Consider the following 19435-nt stretch of genomic DNA (forward strand, 5'->3'; position numbering starts at 1 on the left):
CCCGACCGGACATTGTCGCCGCGTACCTATGAACAAGTCGTTCAGAGCCGTCGATGTTTTCAAAACTCACGGGATCTCCGCGATCTCATCTCGCGCACACGACCAATCTTCTATCTTTTATCTAAGTATCTTATCAATATAGGTACATCTCATTTGTTTGCATATGGAACTTCTTTTTGGTGTTTCTTTTTCTTTTTTTAATTCACTTTGTGCAAAACGACCGATCGGTCCGATCTCTCGCGAAGACCTTGCGCTTTTTTTTTTGTTTTTTTTTTTTTTGAGAACGGAGACGGTCTCTCCGGACGGTCTGGAAATTATGCCACCGCTATTATGATTCTTGCACACAGAAAGTAAAACAATGCGTACGGCAAAAAACCAACGTGGCCAATCGCGTCTTACGCCTAGATTCTTCGTCTATTTCCCATGTAGCTACTTGGCGCGAGCGCGTCTCTCTCTCTCTCTCTCTCTCGATATGTCGCATTTTCTGCGAATATTCCGTAATTGAAGTGAAACAGATCAACTATATATATACGTGTATGTTTGCTAAAAAGAGGAAAAAAACCACAAGTCAGCAAAAGCGAACTTTTTAATTTCAACCGAGCGAGCGGCCAATTGGCTGCTGCGTGTTTGTTCTCATCGCGTTTTGTGTGTAGAAGCCATTTCGAGTCCGAGAGAGAGAGAGAGAGAGAGAGAGAGAGAGGGAGAGACGATCTTGTCTCTTCCAACTCCATGTTTTCGCACATAAAAAAAAAGACGATAAAACCATGTATGTGTAAAATTACAATACAGAAGTACATCTCTTTCCTTCTTCTCATCCCGTTTCTCATCCTTTGACAAAAACTTTCAATACGTATTTTTTTTTGTACGAAAAAGAGAGAAAAAAAACAAAGGAAGTCGAATCTGAATGTTTTAAACGGCGAGAAAAAAGCAATCGGAGTTTTTTAATTTCATACAAGAGAAACATTAGAGCGGGAGGGAAAAAACTAATTTTTAAACAAAAAACGAAAGTTAACTTCTTTGCGTGTGAAACACATGGTTTCTTTTTAAATTTCTCCCATTACGTGTAGATTTAATTGTCGATTCGGACATTCAATTTACGCTTAGACGTGATGTATTATAGTTCAGCCTTGATTTTGCGGAGCGATGCGGAGCAATCGGTATTGTTGGAAAGATTCGTTTTGTAACCTAGGAACCGATGCTTGCGTTTCATCGTGTCTTGTTAGCAAAAGTTAGCACTACGCGCTAATTGCGATCGGCGAGACAAATTTCCCAATAGTGCGTTTTATTACAGTCGATAATTACACACCATGTTTTGCGATAGTTCGGATTTCGTGGTCTTTCGGAAGACCATAAACGGCGAACGTATAGTTTTGTCCGATACGAGAAAAAGGTAAATAGCGCACGGGTAAAGAGAGAAAAACGTGAGAGCGTGAGGATTTTCAGTTTCTAATCACAGTCATCTTGTGTGTTTGTTAAGAAGGAAAGATATTTCAAGTTTTTTTTTTCATGAAATTAACGTGACACACAAAGCAGCTCATTTATGTTGTTCGCGTGCTCTATTGTTGTCGCTCATACATAACCTAACCTAACCTAACCTAACTCGCGGAGTTCTATTCTTTCTAGCGCGCGTTGTGCTCGTACAAAATTTTTGTACACACATGTAGTCCCATTTTCCCTTAAACTCTGCGCGTACATTTATATATTTATTGTTTTGTTTTTTTTTTTTTAATATTATATGTAGATTATCTCCGAGAACTTGAGAAGTATTTCTAAAGGATGACTCAGCTAGAGCTGGATCCTCAATTTACCCAGGGACTCCGTCTTCTGCACTCAACCAACAAGGACTCTGCGGAACAGTTGAGGGCTTTGTTGGATGAAGCAATCAAACAAAAATATGGACCATCTAAAATGCTCTCAAATGTGTTACATAAAAAAGTATAATCAATGATCATTTATATTTTTAACGAAAAAGTTTGACTATTGTCAAACTTTTTATCAAAAAGAATAAGAGTATCTAATTGCTGTTTACACTTCCCTTTCAGTATATGATAGAAGAAGCAGTATTGAGCGATCACAGCAGCAGTAGCAGCAAAAAGAGCAAAAGCTCCAGCTCATCCAAGCATTCCAGTAAATCAAGCAAGAACAGTTCACCTGTTAATCTGCCAGCACGTGATACGCCACCGGACATATTGCAGACTGATGATACACTAGCATTGGAAATTCTAGAAGACGATCTAACGTGTGTCATTTGCAAGGGAATGGACGTTGGCGCGAGAAATAGACTAGTGGAGTGTCAAGAATGTCACTCTTTGTATCATCAGGAATGTCATGTTCCACATATTTTGGATTCACAAATAGATGTGCCGAAGCAAGTGTGGTATTGCTCTAACTGTTCAAAATCTCAGGTGTGTGTATTCATCCACACTTATGTAAGTTTTGTGTTGTGAAAAAATTTATAAAATTGTTTTAACTCTGCAAATAAAAAATCTATATATTTTGACTATTACTTTTTTACCACTAGCAAAACTGTTTTTATATTTGCATATGTGATTGTTGATACAAATATTATACTTTGTTGATCATTGTATCTTAGGTATCAAAAGAAAGAAGTTCGCCAAAGATAGAGAATAATTACACTGTGATAGAAAATAAGTCCAAAGAACAGAAAAAGCCCAGCTCAAGTAAGTACGAAGATGTATGTAAATCATGCGCTTGATACGTATAATTGAAATTACATATATGTGCGTGTATAAACGAATCACTGAATTGTCAATTTCTTGCAGGTAGCGGAGCTAAGATAACACCAAATATTCATATTATAAGCGCAGATAAAAGACTGAAAGATATGATGAAAAAAGCCAAGCAGGATAAACGAAATCCAGGTAGCGGAAACAGTTCGAAGAGCTCTTCGTCCAGCTCGACTGTATCCTCGAGCAAGTCTCAGGAAAAATCGTTATTGTATAAAATAAAAAATCAGGAGTGAAACGAAATTCTGTCAAAATATAACAAAGAAATTTAAGTAAACTAAAACAAGTAAGATGCGAGCAATGTATATTGTAAAAATATAATAACTTTATAGTTTTTTGTTGATATGTATATATACACATATGTATTTTTTTTAAATGAATTGTATTGACAATGAATTTGTAAATGATTTTATTGACACGGGAGGAAGAATGTGTGACTTAGTATTTGTCACGAGTATATTCCCGTATACGAATTAGGTAAGAGATAAAAGAAAAAAATCGGAAAGATTGAGAATCGCTCATGACGAAAAAAAACAAAAAAAACAAGAAGTCCTATATAGATGATATCACTAGAGTGTATTTATAGTGAAGTTTAATCTCGAAATACATTCAATCGATATTAGTACAATTGGGCCTTTGTGTGTACCGTCTCCGAAGTGTTTCTTCCTTACTACCTATATAAATACAATTCCATATTATACACTTTATTAATAATTGTACAAACGTGCCATGTAAATTTGTTTATCTTTTAAGCTTTTTCGCATTATTATTACAAAAATATTAAGTATGTAGAAAATAATGACATAATACTACTATCGCTAATAATTATTACACACGTAATATTATTTGTAATACACATGTCTGCGTAGTTTTTTTGTTTTTTTTTTTAATGTAAATATACAATAGATCCATTTTTTTAACTTTTTTATTGAGATATATTTATAAAAGGAAAGCGAGATAAAATTATACAAACTTCACATATATGTATATCTCAAGATTGCGTATTAATTGTACTGTTATATATATATATATATAATATATATATATCGCACATACAATTTCTGTTGTGACTGTGTGAAATCAACTCGTACGCTAATTTTATTTACTTGGCGTAACAACACGTCGGAATTAATTTTTGGATTTTTGTAGCGGAAAATTAACAACATGCACGCCAAACTTGTATACAAAATATATATATATATATACGCGCGAATTGTAACCGAAAAAAACGAAAGTGATGGAATTATACAAAAATTACAGTAAATCAACATGACTACATGTGTAATTTGTGACTTGTAAATTTTGAACAAGTATACTCTTCCCGGAAAGTCACGTGTATCGTTTGTATTTTTATGACAGTTATCATTAGTGCATCGTCGGAACTGTGACACAATGTTCTGCGATCTTTGCTCTGATAAAGTTTGGAAACACAATTTTCATATCTAGAGATTAAAAATACAAAACAAAAAAAAAAATCATCTCTGCGCGTCTCCACTCAAATGTTCGACGCGCTTGACATCGGAACACTTTAAACAAATTGTTCGGCCGTTTTTTTTTGTAGCCCTTCTCTCTTACGCTTGATGATAAAAACGATTGTTAAAACGACGCGCAACATCGCATTGCGTGTTTTTCTAAATCGCTAATTAGTTTTTAAATCTGTACAGTATCTGAGATTGCGGATGGGCAAAAAATAACGAAGAAGAGAGATGAGAATGAATTATACGAGTCGTTTATAATACCAATATATTTTTGAGATTCTTCAAATGTAATTAGTCGTTTGTCCCTACGTCCCATTTGAAAATTTGGCAAGAGTCATTTCGTTTCCTCGAGAGTGTTTACTTACAATTAGTCTATTTGTGCGCGGGGATTAGGGTGAAGGGGGAGAGGGGGGTGGAGGGGACTGGGAGGGGGATGAATTATGTACAAGGGGGAGGATGAGAGGGGAATTTATTCGAAGTGAAGGATTGCACACACGCGCACACGCAATGTGGAATACATACAACGATACAACACACACACGCATACACACACATACACACGCGCAGCGAGCGTATTGCACGCGACCGGCGTGCACGCGCTTGTCTTCTTAATGAATAAAAAAGAGCGCAGAGCGCTTTTTTCAAGGTACGTTTAGTCGCAATCAAAGATTGATCAGTGCGTCGCACGGGTCTTCCGTCGCCCACAGCTGCTGCGGCGTTTTTTTTCCTCAAAAAAAAAAAAAGAAAAAAAAGCTGCGGTGATTATTGTACGTACGTCATTTATTACATCTCCTTTGCTCGCGATATTCGACAACCGGTGGTATGTAAAAAAAAAAAAAAAAAAAAAAACGAGAGGCCCGTCTAATCCGTACCTTAGTGGAAATATAAGCGCGACACGAATACGCACGCCGTTTTGTTCGATACTTCCCGACCAAGAATGTACAAGAGAGATATCCGACGTAAGAGTCGGTCGGATATCGCGTTTTTTCCTCCCATCCTTCTTCTCTATCTCTTTTGAAGCTTAACAAAGAGTAATCTTAAATCAACACGAGTTTTTTTTTTATCTTTCTATGTATACTACGAAGCATGACACACTAATCGCTCCGCGGCCGCCGCGCCGCGCGAATCTCTCTCTCTCTCTCTCTCTCTTTCTCTCTCACAATCAAATATGTTTTATAATTACATAGTTTGAATACGGAATTGACAAGCATTTCTGATGGATGGAGTCGACTTTCGTCTGTACAACTTGCGCTAGAGAACACTCTGCTGCGTATAATAATTTCTCATTGCATTCACACCACCACCACCACCACCATCCACTTACTATGGCCATCTTATAATAAAATATTCAGTGAACGTGTTCTGTGTGTGTTGTGTGTACAAAGACGATGATTATTATTATTATTATTTTTTTATTATTACCGATGCACAATTTGCTTCTCTCTCAATAAATATCAGAAGTATTTCCATCCATAGTTTTAGTTCATCTCCCATTTGTGCTTTCAACCGCACGAGAAAGATAATAAAAGAAAGTAGACTACAAATCAATTGTCTAATTGCAACGGAGCATTTGCGCAAATAATTTACAACGCACGGCAGAGAACTAACAAATTCTACTTTCGATTGCGTTCAGACATTTTTATATAAAATTTCACGATATCGCGCGAGATATCTCGCGACTTGGATGTTTTCCAATTGAATCTCAAAAATGTGCGCTTGTTAGTGAGGCCAACTGGCACGCAGCGACGAGATGTGTATGTATGTGTGTGGGTGTATTTGTGTGTATATATACCTACGAATTATGTGCGCATGTGCGTATATCCATGTACGTCAATCTGTGCGAACTGTATAATATTTTTTTCAGACAAAAAACGCTCGCATTCTCGCCGCATGTATTTATAAACGATAAACACACACATTGTCGAACACACCACGTGTGTAGGTGCGCGCGCGTGCAAACAAACGCACTTAACGACTTAAACGATATCGCGAGATTATAAATGCAAAGAGTCAAGTGTACACCTCACGCACACAAATTTCTTCTTCGTGGTTTTCCTTCCGTGGAAACGCACATATAAAGTGTGCAAAATGTGGTGTTGGCGATAGCCTCCGTCGTTTTTATTTAAAAATGCTAAGTACGGCAGTGAGACGAAATCAAAAGAGCACGCGTTTTCTTGTGTGTTCTCCCTCTCTCTCTTTCCCTGTTTGTAGAAAACATTTGCGAAGGACGTTTTTCTGTGTGTAGGACTTGTACTGCAATTTCTTGTCGTTGTATTTCTTCTACGCACTTCGAGAACCAAGACACATCAGTGCCCGCATCGATTACGGCACGTCACCGACGATCGCGCATCCCCGTCGTGCGTTTCTCTCTTTCTTTTTTAATTCAATACGTATGTACATACATGTGTAATATATGTATGTATGTACATTATCTTCTTAGATACACGAGAGCGAGTAAGAACGACGACGTACAATAGAAATCGAAAATTACTTTCAACACCGGACGAGCCAAAACACTCGTCTCGCCCGCAATTCTTTAACATGTTTACAAGCATTACTTTCTTGTTATCTCGTTCGCGCGGAATTTCGATTCGCGAAATTCGTGACAGAGAGCTTAGTTTTATTCTGAAAATGTTCCATTACGCAATATTTAAATTTCACACCGGAGAATCGTAAATTTGTTTTATGTAAATTTGTCAAAGAAGATATACCTTTATATATATATACATATATATACACACACAAATGTTATTATATAACTTGAGATATCGATATTTGCGGCAGCTCTGCGAGTGCGTTAGACCGCGTAGAAGGTGCGATCAAAATTTTACCTGCGCAGGCATGTAACAAAAAAGAGTTCGGTCCGACGAAATCTCATTTGGGGAAGACTAAATGCGAAGCGGTATATCTGCTTCTCGCGTTCAAGCGACAACGAAGTGCCGTTCCCGGAAGATCGGTTTTTACAACCGATCGGACGAAAGAAATTCGAAATTCTTTAGCGGCACATTTTTATCGCGTTAATCATTGAAATGAACGAATCTCTTATCGAAAAGAGATGTGTGTGTGTGTGTGTGTGTGTACATACACCCAAAAATTTATTCGTATAAAAAAGCAACAACCATTCGGACGACACAAATCTCGATACAAAGAGAGACGTATGACAAAGTGTAAAAATGCGAGCACAGATTGACGCACACACATTCGCGAGCTACAATATTTGTTCCTTCGTAATATAAATAAATACGATATACACACACAATAAAGATACGTAGGTTCACTAACGGCCGCTGGGAGCATGGGGACCTGGAGAAAGATAATCGACATATTATAAGACGGCGTATTAAGTACAAGAGCGTGAGCACGTCCCCAGTCTCCCTGTGAGATTAGACCTGTTTCTGCAACAAGTCGTGTGTCGGGTGTCGCCTGTCTTGTGTCCAAAGTCGGTCTCGATCATTGATATCGAATCTCAATCTGCAACCAATAGATTAGTCGCGAACATGAAACTGTGTCTGAAGAAGACACTGTCGGAAATTCGAAATTCTCACATTTTTCAAAAAATTTCGCATCCGACAAGATTCACTTTTATAAATTTCTCAAAGTTGGATATTGTCGGATGTTGCTGCGTCGGCGACGCGTGTTTCCGACATGGTGTGTCTGGGCACAGCTCAACGACCAAAACGACACACACACACACACACACGACTTATCGCAGAACACAGTCCTCTTATAACGCCGACAACTCATCGCTCAAACTTTGTCGCATCTCGATCGAACGATGAGTTTGCATATTGACTGAACGGATCAGACAGTTTGTAAAAAGTGCACGGAAAAACTTGGCAGTGTGCGCGGAAAAAAAAAATGTATATATATATATAACAGTCGACGTTAAATCTCTTACTGGTGTTACAAAAGCACAAAGTTTTTGTAAAAAAAAAACAAAAAAAAAACAAAATAGTAAATGCGGGTTAAAAAAAAATAGGAAAAAAAAACAATTCTTCCAGTCTTGTGTTTTGTTTGTTTGTTTTTCTTTTTTTTTTTTAACTAAAAGTAAGTTACGCGCGACTTTTTCCAAGAATACTGTATGTCGTTGTGCCACGAGTGTCTGCGATATTACACGATCTATTGCAAATACAATATATATATATATATAGCACGTAAGTCTCGGTCTAAGAAATATACGTCAGTGTGAATACAAAAACATCTTCTTTTTTCCCTCACGCACTGTATAATCGAAACAGTCTATAATATTCTCGCACCAGTAAATATAAAAAAGATTTACTTCGTCATAAATTTTTGTTGTTGGTTGTCGTTTCAATATTTCCTAAATTTATAGCGATATAACCATAATTAATGAATTAGCATTTACTTATTTACGTACGTATAGACAATAGAGAAATAACTAATAACCGTTATAAAAAATAATAATAACATATACATAAGAATAATAATATATGTACGTTCAATGCAAGTAAAAAAAAAAAAAGAATATGTATATATATATAGATACATTACAATGAAAATTACCAGATACACTACAAAGTAGCTCCTCTAAAAAACAAAAAAAAAAAAGCGTAGCAACAGTACTTTGTAAACTACCGCGCGGTACAAAGAGAAACTCAGACGAGAGAGAGAGCACAATAATATAAAAATGATTAAAAACAAAAAAAAAACCCCAAAAAGATTGTTCACCGAATTTGTATAACGTACGAGATTACACGTAGAATAGGCCTAGAGTAGACTGAGCTGCTCTTATAACTTTTAACTCTTAGATTTTTTTTTAACGTTATACTTTTTTTTTAAATCGTCTTAATTTAATATTATCTGTTACTCTGTCTCTGAATTAAGGAGTTCTGCGTAGATCCCTCTTTTTTTTAACTTATAATACATATAGTCCCTCTCTAACTAGCTCACTACAATCCGTGGAGGTGTGTTGCGCATGATTCTTTGCTTCATATATATAATTTTTTTTTCATGTATATATATACATATTAATAATTATATATATCATAATGAAGAGATAATAGGCATAGCCACATGTGCTCGGATCACAGACTACTCGCTGCCGTACGTCGCCTTCGTACAGACAGTCCGGTGGACACTATGGCTTTCTCTCACTTATTAGACACGTTTACTTCTTTTTACTTTATGTTTAATGTAATCCGTATGTTTTTTTTTTTATTTTTTTATTTTTTTATTCTTTTTACGTATGCGCACGTATAGATATTAGATCGGCTCTCCTAGAATTTACACTTAAAATTTTCTTCCCTAATAAAGTATATTTGCACCGATCCACGTCTCCGGTCCTCCAGCAAGGTCTCTTGATATTCAGAAAAAATATGAGACGATGTTATATATTACACGCAACAACACGTTGGAAAATAGAGTCTTTGTACGTAAATACTAATAATGTATACACGTAACAGTGTCTCTGTAGGATACGTAAAATAATTTGATTGCCTAGATTAAAAAATAAATTTCTAATTTATACTAAGAGTAACTCTCTTTCGCGCGCCGCGCGTACGTGAAAAATAAATTGAGATTCTTATAAATTGAGTGATTGAGTTCATTCTCACCTTTGCGAACTCGCGACGGTGAGATTCATTTTGAGATACTTCTCTTCTTTAGGAAGGTCTTAAACAAGACCTTCCTAAAGAAGTCCGCACCCGCGTAGAGGAACGCGAATCAAGGATCAGAGACGTGTATATGTTGCCTACCAATATCTATACATGTTTACAAGCGTATTTCGGTATGGCCAATACGCTAAGATACGGTAAAATACTACCACGAGGACTGTCTAGAAATCCCGTGACCTATCTCGCCTGACTAGCCCTAACGAAATCGCGTGTATTCTTCTCTTTACGGCATTGTTATTCACACGGTGTGTTGTAATGTGTTTAATATTTGTACATATGTAACGAGGTGTAGCTGATGCATGAAGTGGAGGCACTAGTCAGTGTTTCTGGAGAGGTTGACGGGTCCTGGGATGGAAGTGAGGAGGGTATGTCAGCAGGCACTGGTCTCTTCTCCCTCGAGCGTGCACGCTACGTTTTCTAGTCTATGAGCTAGATGTAGTTTGCGGCAGCCCGCATCTGTCTCCAAGGCCTCTAGAATCTGAAAAGAATCCCCCACGAAGGGAGTTAATTAGTATCACGAGCGAAATTTTCAATAGACGAACAAGAGATTAATTGACAAATTCAGTTGGCGAACGCCTCACTTCGAACCAAACTCACTTACTTGTTCGTAATACTTGCTGACATAGATATAGAGCTCTTTCAGCGCGGCGATCACGTCGAACTCGTTGGCGTGAGACGCGCTCAGTTGCTGCATGGCACTAGACATCTCCTGGTCAGTAATTTGCGGCAGTTTCTGCACGTCTGTGTAAAATTGTATCACCATCTCGCGATAGTGCGGTATGTCCTTGGCGAAGAGCAGCTTGTTCGACGGCGAGTCCTTGCCCAGTCTGTGTTCCGTCATTGAGCACGAGTCCATAAACGTTTGCGCAATCACTGAGAGACTCGAGTCCACTGTTGTGGACTTGTTGATGTCGAACATAAAGTCCGGATTTTTGATGAAGTTAACCCAGAACCGAAGCGGCAAGCTGTTCGACTTCCACGCATGCGGCACTTCCGGGTCGATGATGCCGTGCTGCTTCGCAGCCTCGTCAAGGAGATCGAACAGCCACTTGACTGCGCTCGGCAGCGCCTCGTTGGCGGTCAATATGGTAGTGAGAAAATCGTCGACGAACTTCTGCACTGTGCCTTTCGTTGACAGTAATCGCGTGAGAAATATTTCCGGTATCGCTTTGTGCGTTCGTTCGGGATGGTGATGATGCTTGCTGCTGCTGGTAAAGCCCAAGCTGGGCGGATAGTGGCCGTCCTCGGGTCTCACTAGATGATACACCCGTTGATTGCCGCCGTGTCCGCTCTCGACGTCGCCGTTCGCCGTGATGATGGGTGGCGAGTGTTGCGAGTCAAAGTACAAGCCGCTCACGGGGTGATTGTACATCACAGGACTGATCAGCCCATGATTGGGCGTGGATGGAAGATGCGTGGACGAACAGTGATTTGAGTGTCGGTGAAGATGATGATGATGCGAATGGATCGGCTGTTGCTGCTGTGGGTGGTAGTGCGAGGGTTTACAGTTGTGACAGGGAGGTTTGCACGCCACGGAGAAACCGTCGTTCTGCCGTGGGATCAGCGACATCACCGCCGATTCTTTGACACCGTAATGCGCCAGCGTGTTGATCTTCTTCCACTCGCCGCTGCACTTAGTCGTGAGGTCTTCATCCTGAAGAGTCAGGTGGCCACCACGACCGTGCCGCCATTCCAGATCGACGTCGTGCACGGACGGTCTCAGTGAAAACGGAGTATTTTTGTACAGCGCATCGAGAATCTTCGACTTCACCTGACTTATAGTGTCGCAGTCTAAAACCTTGCATTGTATCTTCTCATCAAGATCGTCCTGCACCACGTGTAACGTGACAATAGTGTGTTCAATCTGCTCACGCAGAAGCCTCTCTTCCGAGAGCGAGTATCTCGCGTCGTGCGTTATCACATCCACCGGTCCTTTCTCAATCTGATGTTTAATCGCCTTGAACAGCAAAAATAATGACGAGCCGGCGTAATCCTTCAGATAGTTGTACATGCAGAGCGCCATCCAATTTGTCAGCATTTTCTCTACCACCGACTCCGTCCTTCTCAACATGAGCTGTGGATGTTTTGTGTTTACCGCTTTCTCGATCAGTCTCAGCAGTAGATTCATCAATATATCCGTGGCGTATTCCATCTTGCCCATTAGCACCACCATGAGCAAAGAGGCGACGTTCACTTTGTCCCTGATATTAAAGTCTTTCTGAGCTTCCAAGGTCTCTATGAAGGTCAACACAAAATACTTGTTATTGACCAGCTGTTCGAATTGTATCATCGCCGCGTCGTAGTTGGTCCGCGAAATGTTGCTGCGCGAGCGCGGATCGTTCAGTATGGGATGATCTATTACTCCGGGGAAGAACACTTTCATAATGTAATTCTTATGATCGAGGGTTGGTATACCGGACGACTCGAGATCTGCCGTCAAGTCCGTCATATCCGTTTGCAATTCCGCAAACGCCTGCTTGCATTCCATCCGGACGTTGCTCTCGAGCGTGTCCATCTGTATTTGGATCCGTTTATATTCCCGTTCCGCTTGCGTGCTCTTGCGGCGATAAATCACCAACACTAGTCCGAATAGAAAGATGAGACCGAAGGTGCCGGCAGCGATGCCCGCAATGGCCTCCGGTGGTATCGGATAGGACTTGATCACCTCATAGCGCAGGTAACCGATCGGGAAGCGCAGACTGCGACCGACTCGTACCACCACAAGCGGTAATCCGATCTCAGTCTTGATGCCGAGCTCGTCCGTGTCGGCAGGCTGCTGATCCGGTGGCGTACAAACTAGTTGCGTGAGAGCGAGCGACGTTACGTTACAGGGCATAGTACCAACGGTAACATTTACGTCGGACTCGTCGCTTGCGTAATTGAGATTCTCACCTTCGATCACCAAAGTATCGCCCTTGTACAGTTTGATATTCCGCGGGAACGGAAATAACTTTGGATCTTCGACGTAGAGCAGTCGATTGCGAAGACTCTGAAAGTGTTTCTCCAAGTCCCGCACACTCTCCACGTTGTCCATAATGAAGGCGATCCTGAGAGACAGTTGGGGCTCTTTCAATCTTGATGACTGCGACGACAAATTGCCTTGAACAGCACTGGCAGAACGTTCGCTCCGTCGAATCGAGCTGAATCTCTTGGCGACGCTCGGACTGGGACACTCCATTTGCGTAGGATTCAGGACGGTGCAAATGGTTCTGTTCACTGGTAACGGCTCGTTATCGAAATAAACTTCCATCTCGGGCTTCTGAATAGTGTCGAGGTTTGTGCCGTGCACGGTGATCATGCGACCGCCCGAAGCGAAGCTTCTCAGAGGCTTAATCTCCATGATGGTCGGATCGTGAGTGTAATTAAATGGATTATCCACTAGGGTGCGATTCGCGCCGTCTATGTTCAACGTTAGTTTGTGAATTCGCCTAACGCGACCCGACTTGCTGGTCACGCAAGTCAACCTCGTGCTACTCGCCTGAGTCGCGTTCACGTGGCACGGCAGCTCGTCCAGATATGCTGAAATCGTGCTACCGATGTTCAAAAACATACCAGTTATGGCTAGCTGCGTGCCGCCGCTTTGTGGGCCGACCGACGGAAACACGCCCGTGAGACGTATGTCGTTGTAATTGAATTGTACCGAGCTCTCCGTGTAGCCGGCGTCATTCCCGACACTGACTTTCGCCGAGTCCGTGGCCTCGTGCGGACCGGTGCGGCAGACAATACGCACCGACACTTCATAATCTACCAAGGTGCACGGAGTCTTGCCGATGAGTATTTTTCCGTCCACGTCGCTTTCCTTCAGCCCGAGATTGCTACCCTCAATCGTAACCAAAGTGCCACCCTCGATCGGTCCGCTTAACGGCTTAATCAGATCTATCCGGGGCTTCGGGCACTCAGTGAACGGTAACTGAAGACACGAATGTCGATACACACAACTAGTTCCGCACCAAGTGCACTCGAACCGACGGTCTCGCGTCATGCACAAAGAACAGTCCGCGTGATCGCGATGTGAGCCGAGCACCTCGCACTTGTACAAAATTATCGTAGTCTTATCAACGTGATGATTCGTATTCCAAACAACCGTCACCTCGGCCTCGTACTCGCCGGTCACCGCCTCGTAGGAATAGACCGTTTTGTCGCACACGATCAAACGATTGCTGTCCACACGAGCCTGCACCTTAAGTTTGGCGCCTTCGATGCTTACGATGCATTGAAATCCGCTGTGGCCCACCTGCGGATGAGGCAAATTTTCCACCTCGAGCATTATCTCCTTGGGTACACTGTTCGGGAGCATCAGCGGTTCCTTGCGTTGCACAAATCTCGGACAGTACTGTGCTCCGTGAGCGGCGAGATTCGCTTGATTTTGCTAAAACGAGAACGAAAATATTTATTAGAATCTACGTAGTAGATATGTAATAAAAAATTTAATGCAGAAAAAAATAGATAATATAATAAATTAAAATATAGATCAATAATTGTAAGGAATAAACGGTGCTTCGCAGATTAAAAATCAAAATTGAAAAGATCAAAAAGAACAGAGCCACCGGTAAAAAAAAATTAAACAATACGTGGAAAATTAAACAATAATCCGATTAGTCAAACAGAACGTTTCAATCATATATTTTTGATTATCTTCAGCCTGTCGAAAATTAACGAACTTCATAAAAGCATTACAATCCTTGAATGAGGGGAAAAGTATGAATTTCAAATTATAAAATTTCACCTTGTTTATTTGTATTATAAATGTTTTGATGAAATTTGTTGACTTTTAATAGACTGAAAATGATCAAAAATACATAATAAAAACGTTCTATTTAATTAATCGAATTGGATTATTATTTAACATTGGACTCGGTGGCTTTTTGCTCTTTTGTCCATTTTTAAATGTAGGCCAACAAGAACAAAAAGTGTTTTAAATTGTAATTAAACTTCTTTTAATTACATTTCAAAAAATGAAATCGTTAATCAATACAATTGTGCTTTTGAGATAATATCGAAAATTGAATTACATTCGATGTTGAAACTATTGTTTGATTTGTTTCATTGTATGAAAGCAAATATGTACCAAGCTATAAAATGCACAAAACTCACGTTTTCTCCCGATATAATGCCCTGACAGCTAGTGTTGTGGGTACATTTGTTGTCGTAAACGCACCAGCTGCACGCCCATTGTGATTTCACGCACTCGGTGCACACGGTGTGTCTCGAACAGTCGAAAAATGCGAAGTTGCGCGATACAAAATCCTTGTTCGTCTCACTCGACCGCACGGACAGTGGCACGAGCGCGTGATCGGCGCCCTCGGGAATGCTCGGTCTTTCCATAACGGGAGGTGTAGGGCAGGACAGTCCGAAACCGGTCATCAGCGCGTCTATAGGCTCGGCGTTACCAAAAACGCACTTGTAATTAGCGCCCGCTGGTAATTCGGGCAGAGTTCGAATTGTTAATTGCACCGTAGTCATCTGGTTAATGGGCATTCGATCGGGCAGAACCTGCTCGAAATCAATGCACTGCTGACCCGTGCCGAGAGATAACCATCGTGGACTGCTGTGACTTGCCTTTTGACAATCTCCTCTCACTGTGCATCTGTACGGCAACGTTCATAAAGACAAGACAATTCGATTAAATCATGTGCGCAGCGAACAGGTCAAAATAAATTTGAAATTCAGTCGCACGACTTGAAAATAAAAATGTGACACAAAAGTTGTAAGATACAAATAAAGTCTAACGCAATTGAATTGTAAATGAAAAATGTATGTACACGTATCAGAACATCAGCTTACCTTTTTTCTAAAGAACACCAACCACAGTAGGGATCTTTCGCATCGAGGCAGCTACTGCAATTGGTGTAGCCGCTGCAATGCTCCACCTTAACTTTCGATATCTTCGATGTAGATAATACGTAGATGTACTCGCCATCGGGTGAGATGAGTGTGTCAGGTAAAAGTTTTTGTTCTTTGTCAATCGTGACGCTCTCATAAACGAAAGCTTCGGTTCCGGACAACAAAACTTTTTTAAGAACCCCGTCGTTCGTCCCGAAAAACGCTACCGTGTGGCTCTCGGTATTCGCGACCGTTACCGAGGTGATGAATGTATCGGGAAAATGCAAAATAGCTTGGCCTACGATCGGCGATACGCCTGAAATCTTCAGTCCAACTTCGCAGAAGTTGAGTATGTTTCCTGTGGTCTGTAAAGCAAAAGAGAAAGATCAACAATTGAACTGGTGTGTTTGAACTGGCGCGTCTGATCATCTTTGTTTATACTCACACCAGCGGTGGGACATTTCCCATCTTGAATGGGACCGCTGACATAACCCATGTTGCGATATTTGATGCTACCGTTGAAGCACATGTGAATATTTTCATTGAACTTGGTCTCGATGTCTTGGAGACTGTAAACACAAACCGCCGAACGAGACATAGGCTCGTTCGTTATCCCTCGGCTGGGCGAGAATACGGAAACGAAAATCGGATCGCCCACGGATATGCCGAGCTGCATAGCCAAATCGCTTCCCGCCGCCGCGACTTTTGCGTCCTGCACCAAATTGTAATAGTGCTGCTTGCCGTCCCCCAGATCGACTGTGCATTGCAACGTCACCTCCGTGTAGCTATCGTAGTTCGGATCACTTATGCAGCTTCGCGCGAGTCTGGAAATGTAACCCAATTCCTCCTGCTCAGGCAAATACGACTGTTTCTGCACCAGAACGAAATATGCGTAGTCGCTTGCGTTGAATCCGTACACATATTTCACGAGAAAGTGATCTCGATACTTGACGTCGATGTACACGATCGACTGTTTATTGAACGTGTACTCGGCAAAGTCCAATTTATCGAGATTTCGACTGGAGATGGCGGGCACATCGTGACGGTAATCTCCTTTGTTGGTGAATGTCGTTCCCACGTAGAGTATGTTCGTTTGCCCCCACGGATTATATTTCTCGGGTCCGATGAATGCGTACGTGGACGAATTTTCATCATTGGCGGCCACACTGTGTGGGACAAACTCCGGTTTGATGGATATGTTGGACATTTTGTATTTCTCGCAAGCACCTTGAAGGAGAGAACCACAGGCGATTATGGTTTGTGATTCGAGATCGGCAATTAGTAATTTGTTCACATTATCCATTAATGAAGTGGTTATGTCTCTTGCCATGCAACCTGTTGCATGACATTGAGGATTATCCAGTCTCGGGCCTGAAATTAAAAACATATAGATCATACATTTCTTCTTTTACATTTGTACATTTTAAAGATTACAAGTCAGTATTGCCCACCAGTTGAGACATATTCCTCCAATTTGAGATTCGAATCAAGCTGAAAGAGCCTGTTGATCGCACCCGCATAGAGCCTTCCCGAATAAGGATCTATGGTAAGATGATTGAATCTTAGAGCGCCCTCCCTGGTCGTGTTGGCATCCAGAGAAAAGTGCCCGTATCGCTGTACATTTCCCACGGGAAACTGTCCTACTATGTGCGGTGATCTATTGTCTTGTATAGGTGCAATGGTGCTAGCAGGAGTGTCTATCGCTGCAGTTGCCAATATCACTAAGAACCATGTGGCAACGGACATGAATGAGAAGGAGAATTGATGAAGAAACGGCAGCAGCACTTGTGAAGATGACACTGTGAGTGACTTGGGAAATGACTGGGTAAGTCCCAGGAATTTCATGGTGTGTATGTAACAGTTGACAAAGCACATGGGCACACACTTGGGAGTGTGTGTCAGTGCGTATACAAGTCTAGGATAGGAAATGTAAAAGGTATGGTGTTAGGATCAGTGTGTCTTGCTGCTGGTAGCAAGCCAGTTTGTAACACAATACTACCAGCTATGCTCAAGTCCAGGTACTGACATGTCAATCATTGTCCAGCATTTCTGAAACAGATAAACTATATTGAAGCCAGTGTATTAATTTTTTCTAAATAATAACAGTAATAATAATATTGAGAACTTTACTTTTCTGCTATATTAGATATTTATTTGTCAAAAGTAAATTATTTTAACAAGCGTTCAAGTATCATCTAAACCATAAACTTTGGTGCTATTCGTTAGAAAAAACAAAGATAAAATGAAGCTGATAACGCGCTCAAACTCAACCTTTGTCTCACGATTGTTTAACAGCCAATTTTTTCACTTCTAGATAAGTTTTCGATAACTTTATCTAGAAGATATCTTTCAAAATTGGTTCTCCTTATTGGTTCTCAGAGGAGAGCTATCAAAAGGTATGAAGAAATCAGTCGTAAATCAGAGAAAATTATATATGTGTATATACATGATTGTTTTTGTTTTTTAAGTAAAGTGCCACTTTTAAAACAATTTTTTAAATAACCTTAAAAACGCACAGTAGCGACCGTAGCCAGATCCACTCGCGGCACATCGGAAAGAAAGAAAAAAATCACTCGCGACGCGACACACCGCGTGTCGAATATTTCTGTCGCAAAAATCACACGCCAATTTGTTCGTCGCGCGTATGCACCGCAACGTGAACGCATCGGCCAAGTCCGTCGTCGAAACGGCTGTCAAGAATAGTAAATAGAAGCTCTGGACGGAGCTTCCCTAACAATGAAGAAGCATTTACGATAAGGGACAGATGGCTCCGCACGCACTTGGGGCAATGCCACAGCACACACCGCCCTTCATTAGCGTGGTCAGCGTAGCTGCACTTGACAGCTAAGGCCACTGTCTTCGCACAAAGGCAAGGAGATACCATCCCTGTTCAATCACCCTCTCTCCACCTCCCCTCATCGCGATGCACTTCTTACCAAAACACAGCCGAGACGACGACGAATCGGAAACGGTCGCGTTGTCGTAAGCGCGAGAGAGCCGCGTGAAAAATAGGCTTGGAACGGATTCGTCGCGGAGGAGAAAGCCCCGCGACTGACTCTCGGTGCTCTCACAGCCACGAGCGAGCCCGAAGGAACGCGCGAGCGATGATATCGGGTCGAGACGCTAGAGTCGCCACCGTTTTCTCCTTCTCGACTCGATCGGGGAAGAATTTTTTTTTACCTTGCTTGCGCGTCGCGCATCACTAACGTACGTTGTTGCGGGAACGCTGCTGCTCGCACTACAACCCGATTGCTACGGTACATCGCGAATCTGCGGCATGCCCGGATCAGATATAACGAAAGTTCCGGCTTGCGCAGAAACAAGCGCCTGGTCGCCACCACGAACGTCGTCGGTAGTCACCGCGGCCGCACCGTCGCACCACCGCCCGGGTGAATCCTTGCCCGGATGTAATCCGATCGCCGTTGCCACAATATCATACGCGAGCCGACCGATCCGTATCCGTCAGCTCACAACACAACACTGCAAACGGCGGAGTCGGGATCAGCCGCCATTAAAATTCGACCGACATGGGGTTCTTTGCCTGCACACACGAGTTCAGAACGCGAGAAGTCGGGGGCGGGAAGCGGGAGGGGAAGCGTGTGGCTACGGCATGCGCCGCTTCTTCTCTCTCTCACCCTTCTCACGCATGCCTCCCTCTCTCTCGACTTCCTCCTAGCTCCTCTTATCGTGAATCCTCTCTCACGAGTCGGACTCTTCGCTCCCTTTTGCCCCCCTTCGGTCCCTGCGCCAAGCA

The 19435-nt window shown here is 41.8% G+C and overlaps 2 protein-coding genes across 4 annotated transcripts; one reads left to right on the top strand and one right to left on the bottom strand.

Moving 5' to 3' along the window:
- Positions 1–803: 803 nt before the first annotated feature.
- LOC109857083 (integrator complex subunit 12-like) lies at positions 804–3636 on the top strand. Of its 2 annotated transcripts, none has more exons than XM_020433039.1 (5): positions 804–1390; positions 1742–1935; positions 2043–2405; positions 2594–2681; positions 2784–3636. In XM_020433039.1, the coding sequence occupies exons 2-5, from the start codon at positions 1777–1779 to the stop codon at positions 2981–2983; spliced, it is 810 nt and encodes a 269-aa protein (XP_020288628.1). In that variant the 5' UTR covers positions 804–1390; positions 1742–1776; the 3' UTR covers positions 2984–3636. The 2 variants fall into 2 exon arrangements, with proteins under 2 accessions (XP_020288628.1, XP_020288629.1); XM_020433040.1 differs by having other exon boundaries at positions 804–1157.
- A 1981-nt stretch (positions 3637–5617) lies between these two features.
- Positions 5618–19236, bottom strand: LOC109857069 (plexin-B). 2 transcript variants are annotated; one of them, XM_020432998.1, is made up of 7 exons: positions 18862–19236; positions 17133–17730; positions 16127–17052; positions 15643–16046; positions 14953–15445; positions 10460–14227; positions 5618–10336 (listed from the first exon to the last, which is right to left on the bottom strand). In XM_020432998.1, exons 2-7 carry the CDS (start codon positions 17554–17556, stop codon positions 10229–10231), a joined length of 6123 nt encoding a protein of 2040 aa, XP_020288587.1. In that variant the 5' UTR covers positions 17557–17730; positions 18862–19236; the 3' UTR covers positions 5618–10228. The 2 variants fall into 2 exon arrangements, with proteins under 2 accessions (XP_020288587.1, XP_020288588.1); XM_020432999.1 differs by lacking the exon at positions 18862–19236 and adding an exon at positions 18185–18721.
- Between the last annotated feature and the right edge of the window lie 199 nt (positions 19237–19435).

This window comes from Pseudomyrmex gracilis, unplaced genomic scaffold (assembly GCF_002006095.1).
Source record: "Pseudomyrmex gracilis isolate BER0280 unplaced genomic scaffold, ASM200609v1 scaffold_143, whole genome shotgun sequence".
NCBI classification, from domain to species: Eukaryota; Metazoa; Arthropoda; class Insecta; order Hymenoptera; family Formicidae; genus Pseudomyrmex; species Pseudomyrmex gracilis.